Source organism: Taudactylus pleione, unplaced genomic scaffold (genome assembly GCF_031769625.1).
Source record: "Taudactylus pleione unplaced genomic scaffold, aTauple2 ptg001576l, whole genome shotgun sequence".
NCBI lineage: Eukaryota > Metazoa > Chordata > Amphibia > Anura > Myobatrachidae > Taudactylus > Taudactylus pleione.
In genome coordinates, this window is record NW_028285973.1 from 281,105 (window position 1) to 305,611 (window position 24,507).

Consider the following 24,507-nt stretch of genomic DNA (forward strand, 5'->3'; position numbering starts at 1 on the left):
CCTAGACTATGTACCGGGCACAGGAACCCCTGCACCTAGACTATGTACCGGGCACAGGAACCCCTGCCACCTAGACTACGTACCGGGCACAGGAACACCTGCCACCTAGACTACGTACCGGGCACAGGAACACCTGCACCTAGACTATGTACCGGCACAGGAACCCCTGCCACCTAGACTATGTACCGGGCACAGGAACACCTGCCACCTAGACTACGTACCGGGCACAGGAACACCTGCCACCTAGACTATGTACCGGGCACAGGAACCCCTGCCACCTAGACTACGTACCGGGCACAGGAACCCCTGCCACCTAGACTACGTACCGGGCACAGGAACCCCTGCCACCTAGACCTATGTACCAGGCACAGGAACCCCTGCCACCTAGACTACGTACCGGGCACAGGAACCGCTGCCACCTAGACTACGTACCGGGCACAGGAACACCTGCCACCTAGACTACATACCGGGCACAGGAACACCTGCCACCTAGACTATGTACCGGGCACAGGAACACCTGCCACCTAGACTATGTACCGGGCACAGGAACCCCTGCCACCTAGACTATGTACCGGGCACAGGAACCCCTGCCACCTAGACCAATGTACCGGGCACAGGAACCCCTGCCACCTAGACTACGTACCGGGCACAGGAACCCCTGCCACCTAGACTACGTACCGGGCACAGGAACCCCTGCCACCTAGACTATGTACCGGGCACAGGAACCCCTGCCACCTAGACTATGTACCGGGGACAGGAACCCCTGCCACCTAGACTATGTACCGGGCACAGAAACCCCTGCCACCTAGACTATGTACCGGGGACAGGAACCCCTGCCACCTAGACTATGTACCGGGCACAGGAACCCCTGCCACCTAGACTACGTACCAGGCACAGGAACCCCTGCCACCTAGACTATGTACCGGGCACAGGAACCCCTGCCACCTAGACTATGTACCGGGCACAGGAACCTCTGCCACCTAGGTCTGCGTCACAGTGGAAGAACGGTGCTTTCTGGGAACAGCAAATGCGTCGCTGCCCATTCATCGCTGGAAAAAGTGGCATTGTACAGTGCCCGTGTCATACAGACTCACAGAGCCAGATGCCGCCATACCCCCAAAACACCACATTCTGCAGGGATGTAACAAGAAGCCACGCCAGGTAAGACAGCGTGCTCAATTTCAGCTGTCATCGCAGCTGTAAGTGTAAGCCCAGTGGCCCAGAATGGAAGCCGGTTCCTCTCCCGGTTGTTATACCAGAAGAGAGTGTCAGCACAAAGGCACAATGACATAAAGGGGCTTCACAACAATCATAGTAAGAGCAACTACAACCAGCGGAAAACAGTCATCAGCATTCTCCCGCCAGCGAGGCGGCCATAGCAACCGACACGTCAACGAGTGGCTGACAGAGGTGGTGACTGCAGTGCAGCACGGTAGGCGTAGTGGTTAGCATTACTGCTTCACCGCACTGAGGTCATGAGTACAATTCCCAATCATGGACTATATGTGTGGAGTTTGTATGTCCTCTCGTTTTTGTGTGGGGTCTCCTCTCACTCCACACACATACTGGCAGGTTAGTTGGCTTCTGATAAAAACAGTGACCCCTAGTGTGTGTGTGTCCATGTGGTAGGGATATAGATTGTAAGCTCCACGGGTGCAGGGACTGATGTGAATGTGTGCGCTATATAAATACATACAGGGTGGTCCCTTATTGTTGGAGAAATCTTACCTTCGTTGCAAGGACTAGTAAAGCGCCCTCTGTTGGTTGCCCCATGAGTGTGTTTTCCTGGATGACTGCATTATTGGCAACACAACCCGCCTGGCAGAAAACAGAAGAACGAGTCAGATGTATAAACTACAGACATTCTGCCACATCAGTGCGAGAGGGGTCCTGACTGCGTTACTCTGCCCCCGTGGTCCTCTGCCCCGTGGTCCTCCCTTCTCTGCACCCCTGTACACTTATAGTAAGGCTGTGCTATTCCTTATAGTACACTACATGTCCTAATAATGAACTAATCATTCTTATTTCATTGGAAACAACGTTTAGAATAAATCATATTTTATAATTATGACCAATTCTATGGTTCTACGAAATAAGTAATATTATATATACTGTAGGCATGTGGTACCTGTACAATCTGTTATCTAATATATCACATTACTAATCTATTGTGTCATTCTTTTCTTTCCAGGCTATGAAGTCAGACAGAAAATGTCAGATGTAAAATGTAATAATAAGAGGATTAGCTGTGCAACCAGAGAACCGGGCTGTGCTGTAGGGAGCAGGCTGTGCAACCAGAGAACCGGGCTGTGCTGTAGGGAGCAGGCTGTGCAACCAGAGAACCGGGCTGTGCTGTAGGGAGCAGGCTGTGCAACCAGAGAACCGGGCTGTGCTGTAGGGAGCAGACTGTACAACCAGAGAAACGGGCTGTGCTGTAGGGAGCAGGCTGTGCTGTAGGGAGCAGGCTGTACAACCAGAGAACCGGGCTGTGCTGTAGGGGGCAGGCTGTACAACCAGAGAACTGGGCTGTGCTGTAGGGAGCAGGCTGTGCTGTAGGGAGCAGGCTGTACAAACAGAGAACCAGGCTGTGCTGTAGGGAACAGGCTGTACCACCAGAGAACCGGGCTGTGCTGTAGGGAGCATGCAGTGCAAACAGAGAACCGGGCTGTGCTGTAGGGAACAGGCTGTACCACCAGAGAACCGGGCTGTGCTGTAGGGAACAGGCTGTGCAACCAGAGAACCAGGCTGTGCTGTAGGGAACAGGCTGTACCACCAGAGAACCGGGCTGTGCTGTAGGGAGCAGGCTGTACAACCAGAGAACCGGGCTGTGCTGTAATGAGCAGGCTGTGCTGTAGGGAGCAGGCTGTACAACCAGAGAACCGGGCTGTGCTGTAGGGAGCAGGCTGTGCTGTAGGGAGCAGGCTGTACAAACAGAGAACCAGGCTGTGCTGTAGGGAGCAGGCTGTACAACCAGAGAACCGGGCTGTGCTGTAGGCAGCAGGCTGTGCTGTAGGGAGCAGGCTGTACAACCAGAGAACCAGGCTGTGCTGTAGGGAGCAGGCTGTACAAACAGAGAACCAGGCTGTGCTGTTGGGAGCAGGCTGTACAACCAGAGAACCGGGCTGTGCTGTAGGGAGCAGGCTGTACAACCAGAGAACCGGGCTGTGCTGTAGGGAGCAGGCTGTACAACCAGAGAACCGGGCTGTGCTGTAGGGAGCAGGCTGTACAAACAGAGAACCAGGCTGTGCTGTAGGGAACAGGCTGTACAACCAGAGAACCGGGCTGTGCTGTAGGGAGCAGGCTGTACAAACAGAGAACCAGGCTGTGCTGTAGGGAACAGGCTGTACTACCAGAGAACCGGGCTGTGCTGTAGGGAGCAGGCTGTACAACCAGAGAACCAGGCTGTGCTGTAGGGAGCAGGCTGTGCTGTAGGGAGCAGGCTGTACAAACAGAGAACCAGGCTGTGCTGTAGGGAACAGGCTGTACAACCAGAGAACCGGGCTGTGCTGTAGGGAGCAGGCTGTACAAACAGAGAACCAGGCTGTGCTGTAGGGAGCAGGCTGTACAACCAGAGAACCGGGCTGTGCTGTAGGCAGCAGGCTGTGCTGTAGGGAGCAGGCTGTACAAACAGAGAACCAGGCTGTGCTGTTGGGAGCAGGCTGTACAACCAGAGAACCGGGCTGTGCTGTAGGGAGCAGGCTGTACAACCAGAGAACCGGGCTGTGCTGTAGGGAGCAGGCTGTACAAACAGAGAACCAGGCTGTGCTGTAGGGAACAGGATGTACAACTAGAGAACCGGGCTGTGCTGTACGGAGCAGGCTGTACAAACAGAGAACCAGGCTGTGCTGTAGGGAACAGGCTGTACTACCAGAGAACCGGGCTGTGCTGTAGGGAGCATGCTGTACAACCAGAGAACCGGGCTGTGCTGTAGGGAGCAGGCTGTACAACCAGAGAACCGGGCTGTGCTGTAGGGAGCAGGCTGTGCTGTAGGGAGCAGGCTGTACAACCAGAGAACCGGGCTGTGCTGTAGGGAACAGGCTGTACAACCAGAGAACCGGGCTGTGCTGTAGGGAACAGGCTGTACAACCAGAGAACCGTGCTGTGCTGTAGGGAACAGGCTGTACAACCAGAGAACCGTGCTGTGCTGTAGGGAGCAGGCTGTACAACCAGAGAACCGGGCTGTGCTGTAGGGGGCAGGCTGTACAACCAGAGAACCAGGCTGTGCTGTAGGGAGCAGGCTGTACAACCAGAGAACCGGGCTGTGCTGTAGGGAGCAGGCTGTGCAACCAGAGAACCGGGCTGTGCTGTAGGGAGCAGACTGTACAACCAGAGAAACGGGCTGTGCTGTAGGGAGCAGGCTGTGCTGTAGGGAGCAGGCTGTACAACCAGAGAACCGGGCTGTGCTGTAGGGGGCAGGCTGTACAACCAGAGAACTGGGCTGTGCTGTAGGGAGCAGGCTGTGCTGTAGGGAGCAGGCTGTACAAACAGAGAACCAGGCTGTGCTGTAGGGAACAGGCTGTACCACCAGAGAACCGGGCTGTGCTGTAGGGAGCATGCAGTGCAAACAGAGAACCGGGCTGTGCTGTAGGGAACAGGCTGTACCACCAGAGAACCGGGCTGTGCTGTAGGGAGCATGCAGTGCAAACAGAGAACCGGGCTGTGCTGTAGGGAACAGGCTGTGCAACCAGAGAACCAGGCTGTGCTGTAGGGAACAGGCTGTACCACCAGAGAACCGGGCTGTGCTGTAGGGAGCAGGCTGTACAACCAGAGAACCGGGCTGTGCTGTAGGGAGCAGGCTGTGCTGTAGGGAGCAGGCTGTACAACCAGAGAACCGGGCTGTGCTGTAGGGAGCAGGCTGTGCTGTAGGGAGCAGGCTGTACAAACAGAGAACCAGGCTGTGCTGTAGGGAGCAGGCTGTACAACCAGAGAACCGGGCTGTGCTGTAGGCAGCAGGCTGTGCTGTAGGGAGCAGGCTGTACAACCAGAGAACCAGGCTGTGCTGTAGGGAGCAGGCTGTACAAACAGAGAACCAGGCTGTGCTGTTGGGAGCAGGCTGTACAACCAGAGAACCGGGCTGTGCTGTAGGGAGCAGGCTGTACAACCAGAGAACCGGGCTGTGCTGTAGGGAGCAGGCTGTACAACCAGAGAACCGGGCTGTGCTGTAGGGAGCAGGCTGTACAAACAGAGAACCAGGCTGTGCTGTAGGGAACAGGCTGTACAACCAGAGAACCGGGCTGTGCTGTAGGGAGCAGGCTGTACAAACAGAGAACCAGGCTGTGCTGTAGGGAACAGGCTGTACTACCAGAGAACCGGGCTGTGCTGTAGGGAGCAGGCTGTACAACCAGAGAACCAGGCTGTGCTGTAGGGAGCAGGCTGTGCTGTAGGGAGCAGGCTGTACAAACAGAGAACCAGGCTGTGCTGTAGGGAACAGGCTGTACAACCAGAGAACCGGGCTGTGCTGTAGGGAGCAGGCTGTACAAACAGAGAACCAGGCTGTGCTGTAGGGAGCAGGCTGTACAACCAGAGAACCGGGCTGTGCTGTAGGCAGCAGGCTGTGCTGTAGGGAGCAGGCTGTACAAACAGAGAACCAGGCTGTGCTGTTGGGAGCAGGCTGTACAACCAGAGAACCGGGCTGTGCTGTAGGGAGCAGGCTGTGCTGTAGGGAGCAGGCTGTACAAACAGAGAACCAGGCTGTGCTGTAGGGAGCAGGCTGTACAACCAGAGAACCGGGCTGTGCTGTAGGCAGCAGGCTGTGCTGTAGGGAGCAGGCTGTACAACCAGAGAACCAGGCTGTGCTGTAGGGAGCAGGCTGTACAAACAGAGAACCAGGCTGTGCTGTTGGGAGCAGGCTGTACAACCAGAGAACCGGGCTGTGCTGTAGGGAGCAGGCTGTACAACCAGAGAACCGGGCTGTGCTGTAGGGAGCAGGCTGTACAACCAGAGAACCGGGCTGTGCTGTAGGGAGCAGGCTGTACAAACAGAGAACCAGGCTGTGCTGTAGGGAACAGGCTGTACAACCAGAGAACCGGGCTGTGCTGTAGGGAGCAGGCTGTACAAACAGAGAACCAGGCTGTGCTGTAGGGAACAGGCTGTACTACCAGAGAACCGGGCTGTGCTGTAGGGAGCAGGCTGTACAACCAGAGAACCAGGCTGTGCTGTAGGGAGCAGGCTGTGCTGTAGGGAGCAGGCTGTACAAACAGAGAACCAGGCTGTGCTGTAGGGAACAGGCTGTACAACCAGAGAACCGGGCTGTGCTGTAGGGAGCAGGCTGTACAAACAGAGAACCAGGCTGTGCTGTAGGGAGCAGGCTGTACAACCAGAGAACCGGGCTGTGCTGTAGGCAGCAGGCTGTGCTGTAGGGAGCAGGCTGTACAAACAGAGAACCAGGCTGTGCTGTTGGGAGCAGGCTGTACAACCAGAGAACCGGGCTGTGCTGTAGGGAGCAGGCTGTACAACCAGAGAACCGGGCTGTGCTGTAGGGAGCAGGCTGTACAAACAGAGAACCAGGCTGTGCTGTAGGGAACAGGATGTACAACTAGAGAACCGGGCTGTGCTGTACGGAGCAGGCTGTACAAACAGAGAACCAGGCTGTGCTGTAGGGAACAGGCTGTACTACCAGAGAACCGGGCTGTGCTGTAGGGAGCATGCTGTACAACCAGAGAACCGGGCTGTGCTGTAGGGAGCAGGCTGTACAACCAGAGAACCGGGCTGTGCTGTAGGGAGCAGGCTGTGCTGTAGGGAGCAGGCTGTACAACCAGAGAACCGGGCTGTGCTGTAGGGAACAGGCTGTACAACCAGAGAACCGGGCTGTGCTGTAGGGAACAGGCTGTACAACCAGAGAACCGTGCTGTGCTGTAGGGAACAGGCTGTACAACCAGAGAACCGTGCTGTGCTGTAGGGAGCAGGCTGTACAACCAGAGAACCGGGCTGTGCTGTAGGGGGCAGGCTGTACAACCAGAGAACCAGGCTGTGCTGTAGGGAGCAGGCTGTACAACCAGAGAACCGGGCTGTGCTGTAGGGAGCAGGCTGTACAACCAGAGAACCGGGCTGTCCTGTAGGGAGCAGGCTGTACCACCAGAGAACCGGGCTGTGCTGTAGGGAGCATGCAGTGCAAACAGAGAACCGGGCTGTGCTGTAGGGAACAGGCTGTACCACCAGAGAACCGGGCTGTGCTGTAGGGAGCATGCAGTGCAAACAGAGAACCGGGCTGTGCTGTAGGGAACAGGCTGTGCAACCAGAGAACCAGGCTGTGCTGTAGGGAACAGGCTGTACCACCAGAGAACCGGGCTGTGCTGTAGGGAGCAGGCTGTACAACCAGAGAACCGGGCTGTGCTGTAGGGAGCAGGCTGTGCTGTAGGGAGCAGGCTGTACAACCAGAGAACCGGGCTGTGCTGTAGGGAGCAGGCTGTGCTGTAGGGAGCAGGCTGTACAAACAGAGAACCAGGCTGTGCTGTAGGGAGCAGGCTGTACAACCAGAGAACCGGGCTGTGCTGTAGGCAGCAGGCTGTGCTGTAGGGAGCAGGCTGTACAACCAGAGAACCAGGCTGTGCTGTAGGGAGCAGGCTGTACAACCAGAGAACCGGGCTGTGCTGTAGGGAGCAGGCTGTGCTGTAGGGAGCAGGCTGTACAACCAGAGAACCGGGCTGTGCTGTAGGGAGCAGGCTGTGCTGTAGGGAGCAGGCTGTACAAACAGAGAACCAGGCTGTACAACCAGAGAACCGGGCTGTGCTGTAGGGAGCATGCAGTGCAAACAGAGAACCAGGCTGTGCTGTAGGGAGCATGCTGTACAACCAGAGAACCGGGCTGTGCTGTAGGGAACAGGCTGTACAACCAGAGAACCGGGCTGTGCTGTAGGGAACAGGCTGTACAACCAGAGAACCGGGCTGTGCTGTAGGGAACAGGCTGTACAACCAGAGAACCGTGCTGTGCTGTAGGGAGCAGGCTGTACAACCAGAGAACCGGGCTGTGCTGTAGGGGGCAGGCTGTACAACCAGAGAACCAGGCTGTGCTGTAGGGAGCAGGCTGTACAACCAGAGAACCGGGCTGTGCTGTAGGGAGCAGGCTGTACAACCAGAGAACCGGGCTGTGCTGTAGGGAGCAGGATGTACCACCAGAGAACCGGGCTGTGCTGTAGGGAGCAGGCTGTGCTGTAGGGAACAGGCTGTACAACCAGAGAACCAGGCTGTGCTGTAGGGAGCAGGCTGTGCTGTAGGGAACAGGCTGTACAACCAGCGAACCGGGCTGTGCTGTAGGGAGCAGGCTGTGCTGTAGGGAGCAGGCTGTACAACCAGAGAACCGGGCTGTGCTGTAGCGAGCAGGCTGTACAACCAGAGAACCGGGCTGTGCTGTAGGGAGCAGGCTGTGCTGTAGGGAACAGGCTGTACAACCAGAGAACCGGGCTGTGCTGTAGAGAACAGGTTGTACAACCAGAGAACCGGGCTGTGCTGTAGGGAGCAGGCTGTACAACCAAAGAACTGGGCTGTGCTTTAGGGAGCAGGCTGTGCTGTAGGGAGCAGGCTGTGCTGTAGGGAGCAGGCTGTACAACTAGAGAACCGGGCTGTGCTGTAGGGAGCAGGCTGTGCTGTAGGGAGCAGGCTGTACCACCAGAGAAGTGGGCTGTGCTGTAGGGAGCAGGCTGTACAACCAGAGGACCAGGCTTTAGTGTAGGGAGCAGGCTGTGCCGCAGACGTGTCCTCGGTTTGGCAGCTCCCATTGGCCAGAGAATGACAGTGTGAGGAGCCCCTCTGCTGACTATAATTGTGGGGACTGTATTAGTGGTCGCACAATTGGCCTCACCTCCACCAGCTTTCCTATTGACAAGTTGGAGAACTCTTGAACCTCTTCGTTTGATGGTAGTAAATTAACTGTCCCTTTCTCATCATAACCGATGCCGGTAACCTGAGGATTCAACAACACCGACACAAGTCAGCAACAAGTCGGATGCTGATGAAATACAGACATTTTTATTTTAATTCATATCTCAATTTGTTGATTAAGGTGATTTGCCAATTATTAGCAACTTCAAATGAGCACATATCTATCTATATAAATATAAATATATATATATATATATTTTTTTATTTTTTTATTTCTAACCGATCTACTTGTGAGCTGGGGATTTCAGTGGCCCTGCCTTGAATACAATATAACTTATCAGACAGATACAATTATAGTTTGTTTCCAACATTGCTGCAACAATCACCTCCTTACAAAGCAGTTATTGCCCCTTAATGCTATACGGAGAGGTCAAATGTTGTATTTAAAACATAATATATTATTGTCATACACACTGAGGAGTATGAAGAGGATGAATAAATGTGTATATGAAGGAGTGTGTGCCCGGCCAGACTGGTATGTTCTAAAGCAAGTCATGGCATGTTGTAGTAACATGTGGAGGGCGTTACTCACCTCTGCATGCAGCCCATCCGACGTGACTAGCCTGGTGGCAGTCATCTCATTGGCTGTCAGTGTGCCCGTCTTGTCTGAGCAGATGACATTGCAGCAGCCTGTATGGTTCATACACATGGAGTACATAGTTTATGCAGACAGCAAATCCAGAATCTACAAAAAGGAAACTCCCAAACTAGAGGCCATCTATACTCCAGAGCACCACCCTACAACCATCTATACTCCAGAGCACCACCCTACAACCATCTATACTCCAGAGCACCAACCTACAACCATCTATACTCCAGAGCACCACCCTACAACCATCTATACTCCAGTGCACCACCCTACACACATCTATACTCCAGAGCATCACCCTACAACCATCTATACTCCAGAGCACCACCCTACACCCATCTATACTCCAGAGCATCACCCTACACACATCTATACTCCAGAGCACCACCCTACAACCATCTATACTCCAGAGCATCGCCCTACACACATCTATACTCCAGAGCACCACCATACACACATCTATACTCCAGAGCACCACCCTACAACCATCTATACTCCAGAGCATCACCCTACACACATCTATACTCCAGAGCATCACCCTACACACATCTATACTCCAGAGCACCACCCTACACACATCTATACTCCAGAGCATCACCCTACACACATCTATACTCCAGAGCACCACCCTACAACCATCTATACTCCAGAGCACCACCCTACAACCATCTATACTCCAGAGCATCACCCTACAACCATCTATACTCCAGTGCACCACCCTACAACCATCTATACTCCAGTGCACCACCCTACACCCATCTATACTCCAGAGCACCACCCTACAACCATCTATACTCCAGTGCACCACCCTACACCCATCTATACTCCAGTGCACCACCCTACACCCATCTATACGCCAGTGCACCACCCTACAACCATCTATACTCCAGTGCACCACCCTACACCCATCTATACTCCAGTGCACCACCCTACACCCATCTATACTCCAGAGCATCACCCTACAACCATCTATACTTCAGAGCACCACCCTACACCCATCTATACTCCAGTGCACCACCCTACACCCATCTATACTCCAGAGCATCACCCTACAACCATCTATACTCCAGAGCATCACCCTACACACATCTATACTCCAGAGCATCACCCTACACACATCTATACTCCAGAGCACCACCCTACAACCATCTATACTCCAGAGCATCACCCTACACACATCTATACTCCAGAGCATCACCCTACAACCATCTATACTCCAGAGCACCACCCTACAACCATCTATACTCCAGTGCACCACCCTACACCCATCTATACTCCAGGCATCACCCTACAACCATCTATACTTCAGAGCACCACCCTACACCCATCTATACTCCAGTGCACCACCCTACACCCATCTATACTCCAGAGCATCACCCTACAACCATCTATACTCCAGAGCATCAACCTACACACATCTATACTCCAGAGCATCACCCTACACACATCTATACTCCAGAGCACCACCCTACAACCATCTATACTCCAGAGCATCACCCTACACACATCTATACTCCAGAGCATCACCCTACACACATCTATACTCCAGAGCACCACCCTACAACCATCTATACTCCAGAGCACCACCCTACAACCATCTATACTCCAGTGCACCACCCTACACCCATCTATACTCCAGTGCACCACCCTACACCCATCTATACGCCAGTGCACCACCCTACAACCATCTATACTCCAGTGCACCACCCTACACCCATCTATACTCCAGTGCACCACCCTACACCCATCTATACTCCAGTGCACCACCCTACACCCATCTATACTCCAGTGCACCACCCTACACCCATCTATACTCCAGTGCACCACCCTACACCCATCTATACTCCAGTGCACCACCCTACACCCATCTATACTCCAGTGCACCACCCTACACCCATCTATACTCCAGTGCACCACCCTACACCCATCTATACTCCAGTGCACCACCCTACACCCATCTATACTCCAGAGCACCACCCTACACCCATCTATACTCCAGATCACCACTCTGCTACAGAGCACCACCCTACACCCATTTATACTCCAGAGCACCACCCTACACCCATTTATACTCCAGAGCACCACCCTACAACCATCTATACTCCAGAGCACCACTCTGCTACAGAGCACCACTCTACAACCATCTATACTCCAGATCACCACTCTACTACAGAGCAATATTATACTTTATAATAATCTCACCCAATGTCTCCACTATTGGCAGTTTCTTGACGATCACTCGTTTCTTGGCCATCCGCATTACTCCCAGGGCCAATGTCACAGTGACAACAATAGGAAGACCTTCTGGAATAGCGGCCACAGCTAAACTGAAAGAGGCAAAGATGCAGCGTCAGAAGACTCACTCTACCTGCAGAGGCATCATTCCTAGCAACCATTCATGGAGCAGCATGTAGAAGAGCTGAGCTCTCCGCAAGCCTCTCGGGGGGGCCTTGTGATTTACCAGGACGAGTGCCTGCCCCCTTCTCAGAGAGTGGGCTCCTCCTGGCCGTCTAGCAGCCCTCTTACCCCTTTATGTTAAGTAATAACCTCAATGAAGTTCATGTCCGGTTCACCCAATGGTGGGTGCAGTATGTGAGTGAAAGAAGAAAGCAACACTAAGTAAAATGGTGCACAGACCCACCCAGGTGACGGACCCACCCAGGAGCGCAGACCCACCCAGGAGCGCAGACCACAGACCCACCCAGGAGCGCAGACACACCCAGGAGCGCACACCACAGACCCACCCAGGAGCGCAGACCACAGACCCACCCAGGAGCGCAGACCACAGACCCACCCAGGAGCGCAGGACCCGTCCAGGAGCTCGGACCCACCCAGGAGCACACACCACAGACCCACCCAGGAGCGCAGGACCCGCCCAGTAGCGCACACCACAGACCCACCCAGGAGCGCAGACCCACCCAGGAGCGCAGACCACAGACCCACCCAGGAGCGCAGACCCGCCCAGGAGCGCACACCACAGACCCACCCAGGAGCGCAGACCCACCCAGGAGCGCACACCAGAGACTCACCCAGGAGCACAGACCCACCCAGGAGCGCAGGACCCGCCCAGGAGCGCAGGACCCGCCCAGGAGTGCAGGACCCGCCCAGGAGCGCAGAGCTGCCCAGGAGCGCACACCAGAGACCCACCCAGGAGCGCAGGACCCGCCCAGGAGCGCAGACCTGCCCAGGAGCGCAGACCTGCCCAGGAACACAGGACCCGCCCAGGAACACAGGACCCGCCCAGGAACACAGGACCCGCCCAGGAGCGCAAGACCAGCGACCCACCCAGGAGCGCAGACCCGCCCAGGAGCTTGTTTCCAGCTCTGAATCAGGGCCCCAATCTCTGATGGCTGATTAGTAACTGACTAATTCATGTTTCCCAAACACTGATACTTAGAGACGATCAGATATGCAACGTGGCTGCTTAGTGGGGGTCTCTGGGAAGATACAGCAGAGAACGGCTCATCCTACACTGCCAATCATCCCTACCTACATAGAGCTGTAAGCGTTGTACAGCCTGAACACACCTTACGGGTGCAGGGACAAACCTTCCGCCTAACACTTATATATAGATATACAGAGACGATGAACGTACTATAGAGAGATCTGTGTTCTCCCCGACCATTAATCTGCCTCCTGTATTGTACCAATCAGCAGCCGATGTCACTGCTCGCATATCCGATGCGACAGATAATCACTTACAAGTAAAATACATCGCTATAATTGTATTACTGACTGCAGTTACCCTGTTACCTAAAAACATAAAAAAGAACAAAGAAAAAAAAACTGAACCCTCCCCCGCCCCCTCATCCACAACAATAATAGGTCAAATAAACCAAAAAATAAAAATAAAAAATTTTTACTTGGAGGGGTCAGTTCAACGACCGGCGCGTCCCCTCAGTCAGTTTGGATTCGCGCACTGGCGGCACCGCGTTAGCACAGGGGTCAGGGGTCACTGGTGAACTATTTGCTCCGTAAATGCATGGAGCTCGTCCTGACCTGACGGCTTGTTGTTTTGGCTCCATTACAGGAATCCAGTAAATGACAGGGCGGGAGGTTTGGGGCCTCGGGGAAGTGATCACTCAGAGCCGAAAACCCTGGGAGACAGGAACTTACCTGACGCCGATCGTGAACATACTCAGCAGAGGCTTTCCCTGGAGCCAGCCGATCAGCATAATAAGCCCTGCAAGAGACACCGCTCCTGTTACTGACATTACAGGGACAAGACCTGAGTTACTCTGTCATCTACTACAAGCACTAACGCTGCATGTTGTCAGGATACCCTGGTTGCAGCACAGCTGAGATAAGCAGTGCAGGGTGTAGATATATTGCAGGTTGTGGTCGTTATTTTGGTGATATTAATCCTTGAGCTCAGTACAGTAACACATGCTGAGCAATACGGTTATAGCGCACACGCAGCCTCACGCAGAGAGTATCGTGCAGTCTGCGTAGCACGTCGCGTGCCCAGAAAGGGGACATACACTTATGCGCCCATGCATGACTCTGGCCCTTACTCCCGCTCGTGCCTGGGGAGGTAGTGAGTGGCGCTATAACAGGCTGCGCACGGTAAGTACGCGGTAGCGTAGTTGTATGTAACTGCATGCAGAGTGGGGCAGAGACGCCTGGAAAACATGGCATTACTTGCGGGCGGCCAGGGCTGATGTAAGTACGCCATGGTAATGACGCTGGTGGACCTCACTGGTGAGACGCTGCCGATAGTGAATGCACCGCTGACAATAATAGGCGCTATTTCCGCTGCTCTGGCGTACATTTTCATTTGATGTAAATACAGACAATGCGCAGCCGTAGACATCACCTTACAGCGAGGAAGACAGTCGCCCCCCGCAGGCCGCAGCTAGCGGTCATTCCTAACACCCCGCATCTAATACAGGTCATTCGCTCACCTATTATTCCGAATGAGAATAGAGACAGCTGCTTCCCTAATCTGTCCATGCTTTTCTGTAGAGGGGTTTTTGGAGTCTGAAAAATAAATAAAACATAAATAATGACATTACTGATGCTGTGAGGAAACTGTGATGATGGCACCGGCTAATCCCCGACGCGGGGGACAGGTACCGACGCGGGGGACAGGGTACCGACCCGGGGGGACAGGGTACCGACCCGGGGGGACAGGGTACCGACCCGGGGGGACAGGCACAGACACAGGGGGACAGGGTACCGACCCGGGGGGACAGGGTACCGACCCGGGGGGACAGACACAGGGGGACAGGTACAGACACAGGGGGACAGGCACAGACACAGGGGGACAGGCACAGAAACAGGGGGACAGGTACAGACACAGGGGGACAGGCACAGACACAGGGGGACAGGCACAGACACAGGGGGACAGGCACAGACACAGGGGGACAGGCACAGACACAGGGGGACAGGCACAGACACAGGGGGACAGGCACAGACACAGGGGGACAGGCACAGACACAGGGGGACAGGCACAGACACAGGGGGACAGGCACAGACACAGGGGGACAGGGTACAGACACAGGGGGACAGGGTACAGACACAGGGGGACAGGCACAGACACAGGGGGACAGGTACAGACACGTGGGGACAGGTACAGACACGTGGGGACAGGCACAGACACAGGGGGACAGGCACAGACACAGGGGGACAGGTACAGACACAGGGGGACAGGCACAGACACAGGGGGACAGGCACAGACACAGGGGGACAGGCACAGACACAGGGGGACAGGCACAGACACAGGGGGACAGGCACAGACACAGGGGGACAGGCACAGACACAGGGGGACAGGTACAGACACAGGGGGACAGGTACAGACACAGGGGGACAGGTACAGACACAGGGGGACAGGGTACAGACACAGGGGGACAGGGTACAGACACAGGGGGACAGGTACAGACACAGGGGGACAGGTACAGACACAGGGGGACAGGCACAGACACAGGGGGACAGGCACAGACACAGGGGGACAGGCACAGACACAGGGGGACAGGCACAGACACAGGGGGACAGGCACAGACACAGGGGGACAGGCACAGACACAGGGGACAGGCACAGACACAGGGGGACAGGCACAGACACAGGGGGACAGGCACAGACACAGGGGGACAGGTACAGACACAGGGGGACAGGTACAGACACAGGGGGACAGGTACAGACACAGGGGGACAGGCACAGACACAGGGGGACAGGCACAGACACAGGGGGACAGGCACAGACACAGGGGACAGGCACAGACACAGGGAGACAGGTACAGACACAGGGGGACAGGTACAGACACAGGGGGACAGGCACAGACACAGGGGGACAGGCACAGACACAGGGGGACAGGCACAGACACAGGGGGACAGGTACAGACACAGGGGGACAGGCACAGACACAGGGGGACAGGCACAGACACAGGGGGACAGGTACAGACACAGGGGACAGGAACAGACACAGGGGGACAGGTACAGACACAGGGGGACAGGTACAGACACAGGGGGACAGGTACAGACACAGGGGACAGGAACAGACACAGGGGACAGGAACAGACACAGGGGGACAGGTACAGACACAGGGGGACAGGTACAGACACAGGGGACAGGCACAGACACGGGGGACAGGTACAGACATAGGGAGACAGGTACAGACACAGGGGGACAGGCACAGACACAGGGGGACAGGCACAGACACAGGGGGACAGGTACAGACACAGGGGGACAGGTACAGACACAGGGGGACAGGTACAGACACAGGGAGACAGGTACAGACACGGGGGACAGGTACAGACACAGGGAGACAGGTACAGACATAGGGAGACAGGTACAGACACAGGGGGACAGGCACAGACACAGGGAGACAGGTACAGACACAGGGGGACAGGCACAGACACAGGGGGACAGGCACAGACACAGGGAGACAGGTACAGGGGACAGGTACAGACACGGGGGACAGGCACAGACACAGGGGGACAGGCACAGACACAGGGGGACAGGCACAGACACAGGGGGACAGGCACAGACACAGGGGGACAGGTACAGACACAGGGGGACAGGTACAGACACAGGGGGACAGGCACAGACACAGGGGGACAGGCACAGACACAGGGGGACAGGTACAGACACGTGGGGACAGGCACAGACACAGGGGACAGGTACAGACACAGGGGGACAGGCACAGACACAGGGGACAGGTACAGACACAGGGGGACAGGCACAGACACAGGGGACAGGTACAGACACAGGGGACAGGAACAGACACAGGGGGACAGGTACAGACACAGGGGGACAGGTACAGACACAGGGAGACAGGTACAGACACAGGGGGACAGGCACAGACACAGGGGGACAGGCACAGACACAGGGAGACAGGTACAGGGGACAGGTACAGACACGGGGGACAGGCACAGACACAGGGGGACAGGCACAGACACAGGGGGACAGGTACAGACACAGGGGGACAGGCACAGACACAGGGGGACAGGCACAGACACAGGGGGACAGGCACAGACACAGGGGGACAGGCACAGACACAGGGGGACAGGTACAGACACAGGGGGACAGGTACAGACACAGGGGGACAGGTACAGACACAGGGAGACAGGTACAGACACAGGGAGACAGGTACAGACATAGGGAGACAGGTACAGACATAGGGAGACAGGTACAGACACGGGGGACAGGCACAGACACAGGGGGACAGGCACAGACACAGGGGGACAGGCACAGACACAGGGGGACAGGCACAGACACAGGGGGACAGGCACAGACACAGGGGGACAGGCACAGACACAGGGGGACAGGCACAGACACAGGGGGACAGGCACAGACACAGGGAGACAGGCACAGGGAGACAGGTACAGACACAGGGAGACAGGTACAGACACAGGGGGACAGGTACAGACACAGGGAGACAGGTACAGACACAGGGAGACAGGTACAGACACAGGGAGACAGGTACAGACACAGGGAGACAGGTACAGACACAGGGAGACAGGTACAGACACAGGGGACAGGTACAGACATAGGGAGACAGGTACAGACATAGGGAGACAGGTACAGACATGGGGAGACAGGTACAGACATGGGGAGACAGGTACAGACACGGGGGGAGAGGTACAGAGACGGGGGGACAGGCACAGACACGGGGGACAGGTACAGGGGACAGGTACAGACACAGGGGACAGGTACAGACACAGGGGGACAGGTACAGACACGGGGGACAGGTACAGACACAGGGGACAGGAACAGACACAGGGGACAGGTACAGACACAGGGGGACAGGGTACAGACACAGGGGGACAGGGTACAGACACAGGGGACAGGAACAGACACAGGGGACAGGTACAGACACAGGGGGACAGGTACAGACACAGGGGGACAGGTACAGACACGGGGGACAGGTACAGGGGACAGGTACAGACACAGGGGACAGGTACAGACACAGGGGGACAGGTACAGACACGGGGGACAGGAACAGACACAGGGGACAGGTACAGACACAGGGGGACAGGTACAGTGGGGAGGCAATCGGGAAGCCAACTGCCTAAATACCGGCAGCCGGCTTCCCGACTGTCTTATCCCGGCATGGGTGAAATGCCGGGCGTCTAGATATAGACGCCCGCATTTCCCCGACGCTGGGAGACCGGCGCCCGGCATCACGATCGTACTGATGCCGGGCGCCGCGAGCGGACAGCCACTGGGGGGGGAGGATTAGGTTTAGGGCTCCCGGGGGGACATAGGGTTAGGTACCCCCCCGGGAGGGTTAGGGTTAGGCTAGGGGGAGGGAGGGTTAGGGTTAGGCACCCCCGGGGGGGACTTAGGGTTAGGCACCCCCCGGGGGACTTAGGTTTAGGCAGCGGGGAAGGGGGTGGTTAGGGTTAGGCACTTAGAGGGGGGGATTAGGGTTAGGCACTTGGGGGGGAAGTTAGGGTTAGGCACCCCTAAGGAGGGTTAGGGTTAGGGGGGTTAGGTTAGGTTAGTGGATACTTACCTATCCACGATCGGGATTTCCAGCGCTGTCGGGCTTCCGCTGCGTCGCACTCTGCTACTGTCGGGCTGCCGCTGACGAGAATCGAACCGCCGGCCATGCGGCTGACGGTATTTCATACCAATTCCGGTACAGACACAGGGGGACAGGTACAGACACAGGGGGACAGGTACAGACACAGGGAGACAGGTACTGAAGACGGGAAGAGTCTGCACATATGGAGTCGTCTCTGTTTCATCTCGGAGTAAAACAACAACATACAGAGGTGACCTCATACACCAAAGCCTCAGTACGCCATACGCCACAAGACGCAGGCGCGGCAAAACACCATTTGAAGTGTACGCTGAGCTGCAACTTTAACTGCACAGGAATTACGAACAGTCGCTGCTGAAGCGCTGGGGAACTTGGGCGCGAGGAATAACGGCCGCATCGTAGCCCTTCATATACAGATTCAGAGACAAGTGTCGCACCTCAGTGTCATCTAGCAGAGTCGTTAGTTTATTTGTGCGAATAAGACGCACGTTGTGAGCGAAAAATACATTTGCAGCCGCCAAGTGAAACGAGAAACTGCGCAACGAGAGGGGCTGCTTGGCGTTACTGCGGCTATGTCGTATGAGGACACATCTGTAATGCGGGTATCATAATGCGCTAAGACATAGGAAGTTATTTATAGCTGTGTTTAAGCATTAACTCAATTTCCAAATACAAAATGGTGGAGTTTTCAGCCGTTCCCGAACGTATTATTACACCTTTGTTACAGGGTTATTGTACGGTATGTACTCACTTAGGCCATAGTCCAGACGCTGAATACAAATTCATTATAATATATATATATACACACACACACACACTACTGAGTTATAGTGCTCTTTAAATGCTACATACAGGTATTTGACATCTCAGGTTGGGACATCAATTATTATCGTTATATAATGATCGCCTTAATTACCTGTTTGAATTGGAGATTAGTTATGGAGGATTATACAGCCGGTCCAACCAGTACATGCTGAAAGGCTGTGTAATGTCAGAAGAGGATAAGGATCTAGTATCCAGTATTAGAATACAGCCACGATATGGGGAGATTTACTAACTGGGCGCCAAACGCAGCGTACAGGTGCACATCAAACAAGGGGAGATACAGCAAAGCTCCCGTTACAGTGATACGGTAACCATCCATTACTACTGATCACTGTACTGACGTCACCTCACTGACGGGAAGCTGGAAATTGGGAGGGTGAGGTAAGACCCCCCCCCCTGGTTATCTGATCAGGGAGACAAACCTCTTCTGCCTGCATCATCTTGAAAACTTCTCCAAACTGCGACTTTTCCCCCACGCCGATGACCAGCCCCTGGGTTACAGGACAAATAGATTGTGATTTGCAGAATATCAAAAATATCAGATTATATCACCACAAGTTATCAGTACATAAAAACAAATACAATATACCAGTATATCATGGTGGCTGATACTTACAGATGTATTTATGTGTACAGCTCTGCCAGCAAACGAGAGGGAGGAGGCAGACTGAGCAGGCCTGCCTTGTAGGCTGCATAAACTGACAGTCGGGCCCTTTTATCATGAACTATTTGCAGCATATTCCCTGATCACACCCGTTTTCATAACCGCAGATAATTAGTATCGCTCAGAAGTATTATGGTGGGATCGCAGCCGATGTCTCAGATGTCCCTACATTTCCCACAGCAGCCGCAACAACCATAGGTTTTCGGGATGTGATGCTGTCAGTGCATTCTAGGACTCGGCGCCCCGCAGCTAATGTCACCCAAATATGGCGTTGTGCTGCTGTAGTCTATGGGCTACACATCGCAAAAATTACCGGGAGGGGTCCGAGTCCCGGAACAGGAGTCTCGGCACAGGATTGTAGAGACCGTTTACGCAGGCACATCGCAGGGACAGGCTCCTTCCCCAGTCCCTGTCGGTGCTTGGCCGATATGATGGCATCCTGCAATGCGATCATGTGCGCTAATATCACGCCCAGATCGCATTGTTTATGTGATCATTACTAAATGGGCCCCAATATGCATTGGAGCAGAAATACATGGTAACTGGCGCTTTCCACAAACTGCTCCGTAACTACCAGGATATATTTTATAATGAATTATCTACATCCAAATAGTCACAATTTATTATGTTACATACAGGAAATTATTTGATTGTAGTTTTCCTGTAATAAAATGTGGATTATTGCATCACATGGCACAGAACAAGCGCCTTATTGTACTGTCTGTAATGCTCCAATAACGCTGCGCCTGCAATTACCTTTCCCTTCCCGTATCGCACTAACGTTCCCATGAACACAATGTTGCTCAGTGTTGTCAGGCCGCTGGCTTCATCCACTGATCCGTGAGTTTTGCTGCATGGTTCAGTTTCCCCAGTAAAACTGGATTCATCCACTAACAGATCTGTGGTCTGAAAAAAACAGCAAATTATGTTATATGATGTGTAGGAGAACAGCTGGCAGGGTAATGGGCATGGCTGCGGGGCGAGACCTGGGGGCTGCAGGGTAAGAGGGCATGGCTACGGGGGGAGACCTGGGGGCTGCAGGGTAATGGGCATGGCTGCGGGGGGAGACGTGGGGGCCGCAGGGTAACAGGCATGGCTACGGGGGGAGACCTGGGGGCCGCAGGGTAATGGGCATGGCTGCGGGGGGAGACCTGGGGGCTGCAGGGTAAGAGGGCATGGCTGCAGCCGGAGACCTGGGGGCTGCAGGGTAATGGGCATGGCTGCGGGGGGAGACCTGGGGGCTGCAGGGTAAGAGGGCATGGCTGCGGGGGGAGACCTGGGGGCTGCAGGGTAAGAGGGCATGGCTGCGGCCGGAGACCTGGGGGCTGCAGGGTAATGGGCATGGCTGCGGGGGGAAACCTGGTGGCTGGCAGGGTAAGAGGGCATGGCTGCGGGGGGAGAGGGGAGACCTGGGGGCTGCAGGGTAATGGGCATGGCTGCGAGGGGAGAGGGGAGACCTGGGAGCTGCAGGGTAATGGGCATGGCTGCGGGGGGAGACCTGGTGGCTGGCAGGGTAAGAGGGCATGGCTGCGGGGGAAGAGAGGAGACCTGTGGGCTGCGGGGGGAGAGGGGAGACCTGGGGGCTGCAGGGTAATGGGCATGGCTGCGGGGGGAGACCTGGGGGCCGCAGGGTAATGGGCATGGCTGCGGGGGGAGACCTGGGGACTGCAGGGTAAGAGGGCATGGCTGCGAGGGGAGAGGGGAGACCTGGGAGCTGCAGGGTAATGGGCATGGCTGCGGGGGGAGACCTGGTGGCTGGCAGGGTAAGAGGGCATGGCTGCGGGGGAAGAGAGGAGACCTGGGGGCTGCGGGGGGAGAGGGGAGACCTGGGGGCTGCAGGGTAATGGGCATGGCTGCGGGGGGAGACCTGGGGGCTGCAGGGTAAGAGGGCATGGCTGCGGGGGGAGACCTGGGGGCTGCAGGGCAAGAGGGCATGGCTGCGGGGGGAGACCTGGGGGCTGCAGGGTAAGAGGGCATGGCTGCGGCCGGAGACCTGGGGGCTGCAGGGTAATGGGCATGGCTGCGGGGGGAGACCTGGGGGCTGGCAGGGTAAGAGGGCCTGGCTGCGGGGGGAGAGGGGAGACCTGGGGGCTGCAGGGTAATGGGCATGGCTGCGGGGGAAGAGAGGAGACCTGGGGGCTGCAGGGTAATGGTCATGGCTGCAGGGGAAGAGAGGAGACCTGGTGGCTGCGGGGGGAGAGGGGAGACCTGGGGGCTGCAGGGTAATGGACATGGCTGAGGGGGGAGAGAAGAGACCTGGGGGCTGCAGGGTAAGAGGGCATGGTTGGGGTGGGTGGAAGTAGTGGGCAGGCCTGGCGGCTGTGGGGCAAGACTGTTGTCTGCGTAGTAAGAGGGTATTGGCTGGGGGAGGAGGACAAGCCTGGCGGCTGCAGGGTGAGAGGGCATGGTTGAGTTGGGTGGCAGGCCTGGTGGCTGCAGAGTACGGGGGTTTGGCTGGGGTGGGTGGGGGAAGAGGGTAGGCCTGGTATCTGCAGGGTAAGGGTTTTTTTGGGTGGGTGGGGCAAGAGGGCAGGCCTGGTGGCTGCAGGATAAGAGGGCATGGCTGGGGTGGGTGGGGGAGTGAATGTCTGTCAGCTATGGGGGAGAGGGCAGGGTTGCAGGTGGTAGATGGCAGGTCTGTGAGGTGGAACAGTGCATGGATGGGGCAGAACAAAGGAATGGGGAAAAGGGGTTTAGAGTTCATGACTGAGGTGGTGGAGGTTAGAGACCAGGACCGGGTTGATGGTGGGTAGAGTGCAGGGCTGGGGTGTGGGGGTAAGAACCCAGGGCTGGATGGTTGGGTAGAGTGCAGGGCTGGTGTGTGGGGGCAAGAACGCAGGGAGGAGGGGTTGGGTAAAGTGCAAAGCTGAGGATGTTGTAAGAGTACAGGGCTGGAGTGTGGGGTAAGAATGCAGGGCTGCGGGGTTGGGCAGAGTTCAGGGCTGGGGTGTGGGGGTAAGAACGCAGGGCTGGTTGGTTAGGTAGAGTGCAGGGCTGGAGTCTGGGAGTAAGAACGCAGGGCTAGAGGGTTTATAGCGTACAGGGCTGGGGTGCTTGCCTCCCATTGTGAAGAGTGGTGTATGGAGTGACAGTTGGTGGATCTTGCATTGTGGGGCCGTTCTCGTATGGAGTGACAGTTGGTGGATCTTGCATTGTGGGGCCGTTCTCGTATGGAGTGACAGTTGGTGGATCTTGCATTGTGGGGCCGTTCTTGTGTGGAGTGACAGTTGGTGGATCTTGCATTGTGGGGCCGTTCTCGTATGGAGTGACAGTTGGTGGATCTTGCATTGTGGGGCCGTTCTCGTACAGAGTGACAGTTGGTGGATCTTGCATTGTGAGGCCGTTCTTTCGGTGTCACCATTCTTTGGGGTCTATTTACTAAGCTGTGTTAGGAGATAAAGTGAACGGAGATAAAGTACCAGCCAATCAGCTCCTAACTGCCATGTCACAGGCTGTGTTTGAAAAATTACAAGTTAGGAGCTGATTGGCTGGTACCTTATCACCGTTCTGTATTTCCTCCTTCTTAGATAATTTAGTTATTAATTTTCTATTAGTTTTATTACATTTAATTAATATTAGTTTAACTAGATATAATAAATAAAGATGACTTCCTGTCCCCTTAGCCTCAGTGTCGTTACGTCATCATTGCTATGGTTTATTGGTTTTACATTACACTGGGAGGAGGAGGACACTCGTCTGGCGATGGGGAGTTTCTGTGATGCTGAGGCTCCTCCATGTCAGTGTCGTAGTGAGTTTTGCGCTATGATGTCACAGGTAAGATGCACACTCCCAGTCTGAGTAGGGATCCCACACCTACCAAGGTGAGCAGGAGCAGCGGGGCTTGGGGCGCAGTGCGCAGGTGTGGTGAAGGGGAAACCCCTCCAGGAATTGCGCCAGGGGAATCAGCGCCTGGGCGGCTGGCGGTGTACTTGCCGCGGTAGCAGCTGTGTCGTCCCTGACTCGGGAAGTGATTGAAGTGACTAGATTCGGCTTCTGTGACAATCTCTGGGCACGGGACACAGGTACTGAGGGGGGTGTTATATTATTGGCCTGCAGGCTGTACACGCAATCCGGATTTACCTGACGTGACTGCAGCGCAGCCGAGGTACAAATATAGAGATGAGCCGACACAATGGGGGGGGTGAGAGGAGGGGGCGCAGCAGAAGCTCGTAATATTTATAAGTGGAGATGAGAAACCAGCTAACAAAAGAGCCGCAATCTGGTGACCGTCACACGGAGACGGAACACGCCCAGAGCAAACACGGACTCGGAGAATGTGCGTGAGAAACTCCTGCAGAGCCTTGTGTATCCGTCCATAAAGTATCTGCTCTGCAAGGTCACAAACCTCTGCGCACGCACTACCGGTGGCTGCAGAGCACGGAACAGGTGACGGTAATCAAACAACACTATATCCATGTATCTCACATAGGAGGTATGTACTAAGCTCTGGAGAGTGATAACTGACCAGCCAATCAGCTCCTAACTGTCATCTCACAGGCTGTTTTTGAAAAATGACAGTTGGGAGCTGATTGGCTGGTGGTTTATCACTCTCCAGAGCTTAGTACATC

General features: G+C 55.4%; 1 protein-coding gene across 1 annotated transcript in view; it reads right to left on the reverse strand.

The window, feature by feature from the left end:
- Positions 1–24,507, reverse strand: part of LOC148442272 (calcium-transporting ATPase type 2C member 2-like) — a 183,279-nt gene that overhangs the window by 42,689 nt on the left and 116,083 nt on the right. Inside the window, 8 exon segments of the mRNA XM_088464101.1 lie at positions 1,729–1,818; positions 8,797–8,898; positions 9,409–9,506; positions 11,668–11,792; positions 13,582–13,648; positions 14,370–14,445; positions 19,698–19,766; positions 20,696–20,845. Of these exon segments, the coding sequence (XP_088320227.1) occupies positions 1,729–1,818; positions 8,797–8,898; positions 9,409–9,506; positions 11,668–11,792; positions 13,582–13,648; positions 14,370–14,445; positions 19,698–19,766; positions 20,696–20,845 (777 nt within the window).